The 6,325-nt window shown below is 46.1% G+C and overlaps 1 protein-coding gene across 3 annotated transcripts in view; it reads left to right on the top strand.

Annotated features, from left to right (window-relative positions):
* The window catches only part of B4GALT4 (beta-1,4-galactosyltransferase 4), a 63,191-nt gene that overhangs the window by 53,383 nt on the left and 3,483 nt on the right, over positions 1–6,325 (top strand). For all 3 annotated transcript variants that reach the window (XM_019548752.1, XM_019548753.1, XM_019548754.1), the window contains exon 6: positions 2,748–2,870. In XM_019548752.1, the coding sequence (XP_019404297.1) occupies positions 2,748–2,870 (123 nt within the window). The remainder of the gene's footprint in view (positions 1–2,747; positions 2,871–6,325) is intronic.

Genomic DNA, 6,325 nt, shown 5'->3' on the forward strand with positions numbered 1-6,325 from the left:
ATTATTATTAATTAATATTATTAAGATGATGAGGTGTATTCAAAGGCCCAGCAATAAACCCATGGGCATTGTGGCTGCCAGTTTTTTTGCAAAAGGATGGGGGAGTTTTTAAAAGAATGCAGTACTGAAAAACAGAAACTGGAAATCCAAGAGATCATAAGAAGCTGATAAAGAAAGTCCAGGAAAAGGATGTGACCCACAGAGGTAAGGGATTCCCCAAGCCCCATAACATAGAGGGTATGGGAAGGGATGACAAACAGAAACCTGATTGGTGAGCATGCAGATCTCCTATAAGCAATGACAAGGGGAATTTTACCAGTGCGGGCCCTCCAGGGAAGACAGCGAGGTATCCACAATAACTGTGTGGTGCAGAGGAAACGGTGGATCAATCACTTCTGGGAGTGTGGATTTGTACAAGGGGTATGGAGAGGGTGCCACATTTTATAGAAGTAAAGACAGATGGACTGAGGGTGTCATGGGACATGGTTTTATTTGGCCTCATAGCGAAAGGGCTGTAGATGAAATTTGTCAAAGCAATTTTAGTGTGTTTGGAAACTGAGAAACCTGCTTATTTTTAAGGGACTGGCTTTTTACCAAAAAAAGACTGTATTAGACTGGCGGTACATGAGCTGAGACTATGAAGAGGACCAAGAATAAGATGGAATTAGAAACTGAAGGAGAATGGATTGGACTCTTTTGTGGTCACAGACCACTAAGAACGGAATATTTGAACTGGTGAAAGAATTTTGATACGGGGCTGTCCCGGGGCAAGGGGAAGATATGAGCTTCGAAGGGCTAAGGGGGGACCCTGGGGGACAATACACCCCAGGGAGAATGAGAAGAAAGGGGGAATGAGCAAAAACATCCTACTTGGCTGCAGGAACCGTGGTGGAGCTGGAAGCGGCGGTGGGACCCGTGCGGCTTGTTAGCCATGGTTTTTTTAAAATGGAAGCAGCTGGGGAGAAGGGGGAGGAGAGCCAGCCCGGACGCATAAGAAGGGGAGACAACAAGGCAGCAGGGGAAGAGAGGTGGCGAAAGAGCACCGAAAGAGGAACCCCTGGACCCACTGAGGAGGTGGGGGAACCGGGGAACGCTGCTCACAGGACAGAAAAGGGCCTGGAGCTGCTCCCATGTAGAGACGCTGCTGCCGGACTGAGAAGGACCCATGTATCCAGGCTGTATATAACCCTCGGGCCACGAAGAGAGCCTACAGGAGGGACCTCATCAATGGAGACTGGGGCCGGCGGATCGTGTGAAAAAGAGGTAGCCAGTCAAGGGGCCAGTTAAGACCCTCACGTCCGAGACAGAGGACCCAGGTGGGAGCCCATCGAGAGAAGGTTCCTTTGCTGAGGGACGTTGAGGGCGGAATCGCGTTAGGATACACCACGGGCTAAGGGAGGTAGTACTAGGGGGTAGTTGGTGAAGGGGAGCACACCACTACTAGGCGCTCCAGGGTAGTGATCAAGGGAGTATTGAGAAGGGGCAAACAGTTGTGGTGCCAGTCTCTTTTCCTTTCGTTGTGTTAATTGTTATTTTACCCTGGACACCGGAGTAAAAGTGAGACAGGGCTACTAAGGGCTCAAGAGTTAGGGGGCCTAGGTTTACTTAGCCCTCATCCTGATTCCAGCGGGAACCAGGGAGACCCCACATATAGAGAGGGTTGGCCGCCAACAACAACAGAAGCACGCCGTCGGGGCTGGGTATAGGGCGAGGTACAGGTGAGGTTGGAGCCTCACGAAGAACATCACGCCTCGGCCTGGGGTAGCCGAAATCGGACGGTCAGACCCCTCCACCACTGATATATCATCAAAGTCATGGCAGGCGGGATTAGGAGGGGAGAAGACCACCCGAGGTTGGAGACCGTGGCCCCATACTTTTGAGGGACAGAGCGAAAGGTTACCATCAAAATCCAGGGCAGGGCGGCGAGGGACCGTATGATCGAGGCCCGATGGGTGCAGGGGCTTTTAAGAATGTAATGAGCTTTTACTGATGCGATTGTTAAATAAGTGTTATATGAGTTCTTAAAACACATAAAGGTTTTCAGAGACTATTAAGCCTTTTTAATGTTGGTTTTTATGCATACAAGGAGTTGGATTCTTGTAGTGGTGTTGGAGGAGATGGGTTATAAAGGAGGCTGAGTGGGCCAGCAACTGGAGGTGCTCCTGTAATGGGGCACTGGAGAAATATAAACTGTTTTTTTTCTGAATACTGGCTTGACCTACCCGGGTTAAAGTGTTATGAACTGAAGGGAATACTAAAGTGAACCAAAGAGAGTAGAAAGCTTGGGAGTATAAGTGTGTATGCTTAAGAGCACGGAAAAGACACTTTCGTCATAAAAAGGTGTTTTATGGACATGCTCAGTATTGGCTGCATTCATTCTACTTCATAGTTGGTTTCCATGACTCAGGATGTCCTGCTTCTGGCAGCAGTGTAATGATAGCCAGTGGTATTGAAGAGGTGGAGTTGCTGGTATGCAAATATAAGACAAGGGGCTTTTTTCCCATGCTGATTGGTGGGGGGAAGCCTTGTCTTATATTCAGGAAAAGAGGTAATAACCAACTGTTCAGAAAAGAACTCTCCTTCCTTCCTTCATGCCATACACCCTGAAGCAAATTGCATTTCAGGGAGTGAGCAGCTTGGGCATGCAGATATTCAGACTCCCGCAGCTCAGACCCAAGCTGTCTGGGCAGTATTCCTACTGTCAGTGTTATTCACCTCTCATGTCACCACCTTTTGTATGTCTCTAGGTTACGTTACCAAGGATATTTTGGTGGAGTGACTGCTCTAACCAGGGACCAGTTCTCCAAGGTGAATGGATTCTCTAACAACTACTGGGGTTGGGGTGGCGAGGACGACGACCTCCGAATCCGGTAAGGGAAGCATGTGTGCATGACATGGGAAGGGTGACTTGTATTTCTGCGGAGGCTGCTAATGTGTAACTTCCTATGTGGATTCCAGTGCAGCTGGAATGGGGAAGGGATGCTCTTGCTGGATGCCCCAAGAGATTCAGAATAAGCTAGTGTGCAAGTCGCAGTCCTGGACACAACTTTTCTCTGTGAAACCAGAACAATAGGCCCACATTTTTTTAAAAACCACAATGGAGACAAGTTGACATCCATTTTTTGCATATGTTTTTTCACTGGGTATGCATTCCTTTCTAACCAATTAGGATGAATAAACGTAAAAGCCCCTGGTTCAGCTGGTGAGTGAGTGGAAACATGGAGGTGTGGAACATTGTTGATGGGCAATCATCAGGGTCGTTTGCTTGCCCTCTTAGCTTACAGAGCTGGGATTGGAATTACACGTCAGGAAATGTGTCCGGCCTGTCTTGGCTTCTGGTGCCCAATGGAAACCTAATTGTAACTCATATCTTGGAGGGCCACATATGGGCAGCATATTTCCTTTGATCCCCTGCGTTGGGACAGATTGCGTTACCTATTTATTGTTTCCATAACTCGTTGTTACCTATCAGTATTGTGTGGATACAGGCTCCTCGCTCTCAAATTGTAAAGGACAGAATAAAAACAAGAGGTTGATGAGGTTTCCCTTATTACCCTAATTATTCTGATGACCTCAGACTAGTTCCTTTCTGATACATTTTCTTTCTAGGCTAAATTATCTGGCTTCTGCAGGTTCTGGGTCAATTGCTGCTGTGCACTGAATTCTCATTTTGTCTTCTCTTTGTACCACCTTGTGATTAACTAGGTTCCTGCACTCTTGGTTACCCTTGCTCTCTATCCAAGGAGAGTGACTAGAGCAATGATCTGACACTATCTGGTGATTTCTTTCCAATCTTTTGTCTGTCTTGAAGGACAGTTAGTGGGTTGGTTAGGCTGACAGTATTTTATAATTGCATCTCTGAGCAAAGTGTATTGGCACCCCCTTGTCCTCACATCTGGGTCATTTTTACTAGGCCCTCCATGGAAACATGTCTGTGGATGCTTGCTTGGGGATATACAAATGAACAAGAGCAAAGTCTGTGGTAGGTTTTGCTGAAAGAAAGACAGACCGACTGAATGCCAGCACTCTGCAGACAGGGAATGTTGGTGCATTTCCTCAGGCTCCTATATTTTCCTTGAGCGTATGATTATAGGGGTTGCAACAGGGGTGACCAAATAGTTTCCGTTCTCTCGCAGGTGTTTGTGTGTCCAAGGAATTAACAGTATAGCTGTCTGAATGAATTTTAGAAACTCGGATGCTCAAGCAGGAGGGCTTGCAAGCTTGAGAGATTTAACAGCTTTGGAGCAAGGTGCGGGTGGAGTTTGCATGCTGAACTGGTTCTGCCTAGTTTAGAGTGAAGGAGGTCAGAGCATCTCTGTACTTCCATCCAGCCATTAGCTTTGGACAATGGCATTTACAAGCTGCACTGGCACAACTAGGAAGCTTGCAAACTGAGGAGCTCTTAAAATTTCCCTTGTTTCCTTAAAGCAAAGCCAGAGACAGATAAATGTTTCCAGGAAATTAACTGTGAATCCCTAGGATTGATGTGTAATGAAGGCTGTGAAATGCAAAGGCAAGAATTTCCAAAGATGTTTGTTTGGCAGACACAATCTGGACAGTTTATCACTTCCACTCCTGAGGTTCAAGCAACTTAAAAGCTCTGCTGTGGAATAAACATTATTCTATCACAGGATCTTTCTATTGCAGCCTCACTGATGTTGCCTCAAGACCTGAGCTTTTCTTTATGGCAAGGAATACCCTGTCCAGTCTCCTCTTCCCCAGCTCCATACAAAATCAAAAGTGCTGCAAAAGGGCAGGCATGGGTATTTTTGTGGAAGGCCAGCTGGCAGCATGGAGTAGTTATTGTGCGACTGACCTCAGCGTGCCACTAGTTGCTGGAATTGAAGTGGTGTTCAGCTTGGTTTGCCCTGGCACCAGGGCACTTACACAGCTGTGCTGAGGGAGTGATGGAGAATCTGCTTCCCTAACTAACAGCAGAAGCATTAGATCTGGGACTGCTCTTCAGTGCTGTTTTCCTTTATGTGTCCAGAAGATGGCAGCATCCCCTGTAGCATCATCTTCAAGTATGCTGTGGAAGCAGTTACATTTGTATTCTGTCTTTGCCTCTATATTAAACACGCTGCTAACCTGTGGGCCTCTTTCTAAAATATAGCTTATGAGGACAATTTACTGCTATCTTGAGCCATCAAAGGCCTTAGACACTATAGCTTCTTAGTGCAGAACTAAATGCTGCTTTTGTGGCAAATACAGCCCTGTGTGCACTCCAGTTTCTGTCTTTGAGATTTGCTGTGGATCTCGCTGTTTGCAGATGAATTGTGCTCCATGGAATGCTTTTTTAAGGTTTTAACTTGATCATTATGCCCTTAAATCCATACACCAGCAATGCATGGTTCTAGCATTCACTGTGGCAAAGAAAATCTTCCAAGTGTAGAAAGTGTTCAAACTGAGGAGTGTCCAAATACAGCAGACTGCCTCAAGAAGTAGGTTGGAGGGGTGCCGACTGTTCAGTTTATCTCAATAAAATCTTTTCCTTGAAGCCGCATGATGCTAACTTAACTGGCAATCTATAGACTTCTGTGGGCCTGGACTTTAGCCAAAATATTGCAGATATTCCTTTTCCATATTCCTTGGTCCTTTGAACAGAAACAAATTGCTAATGGATTTCTCCTGCCTCTGCTGTTGCCAAAATTCACAGTTCTTCCATGCTACCCTGGTTGCTTTCAGCTTTCCTTCACCAGTTTTGTCAGTGCCGTTGAGCATTTCATGTACAGTTCCACAGCCCACTGAACATGTAAGAACTTCATAAAATGCTATGAATCAAATATCAAATTAAAAGTAATAGAATTTAACTGCATTATACATTCAGTTACTGCAGTTAAATATGTAAGTCAGTCATACAGCCAGGACAGAAAAGAAGTTAGTGTAATTTTAACTTACTTGATGACACTAAAATCTCTAGGATACCCTACTGGAGGCACAGAATCCAGGGGCCTTGACCCAGAAGTTAAGACAGGTTGGCTGCAGGATTTATGTGGCCCTGCTTGAGATTCCCTGCATGAATACAGTCCACAAGAACCAGTTTCATAGTAGCTAGGGTCAGGAGGGACCTGATCAGATCATGTAGCCTGACCCCCTGCCACAGGCAGGAATGAATACAGGGTTCACAAGACCCCAGACAGGGGATCATCCAACCTCCTCTTGAATTTGCCCAGAGTAGGGGCGAGGACCACTTCCCTGGGAAGTTGGTTCCAGATTTTGGCCACCCTAACTGTAAAATATTGCCTTCTGATCTCTAACCTAAACCTATTCTCCACCAACTTATTACCATTGTTCCTCATCACCCCAGGTGGTGCTGGGGAGAAAA

Source organism: Crocodylus porosus, unplaced genomic scaffold (assembly GCF_001723895.1).
Source record: "Crocodylus porosus isolate Cpor-Errol unplaced genomic scaffold, CroPor_comp1, whole genome shotgun sequence".
NCBI classification, from domain to species: Eukaryota; Metazoa; Chordata; order Crocodylia; family Crocodylidae; genus Crocodylus; species Crocodylus porosus.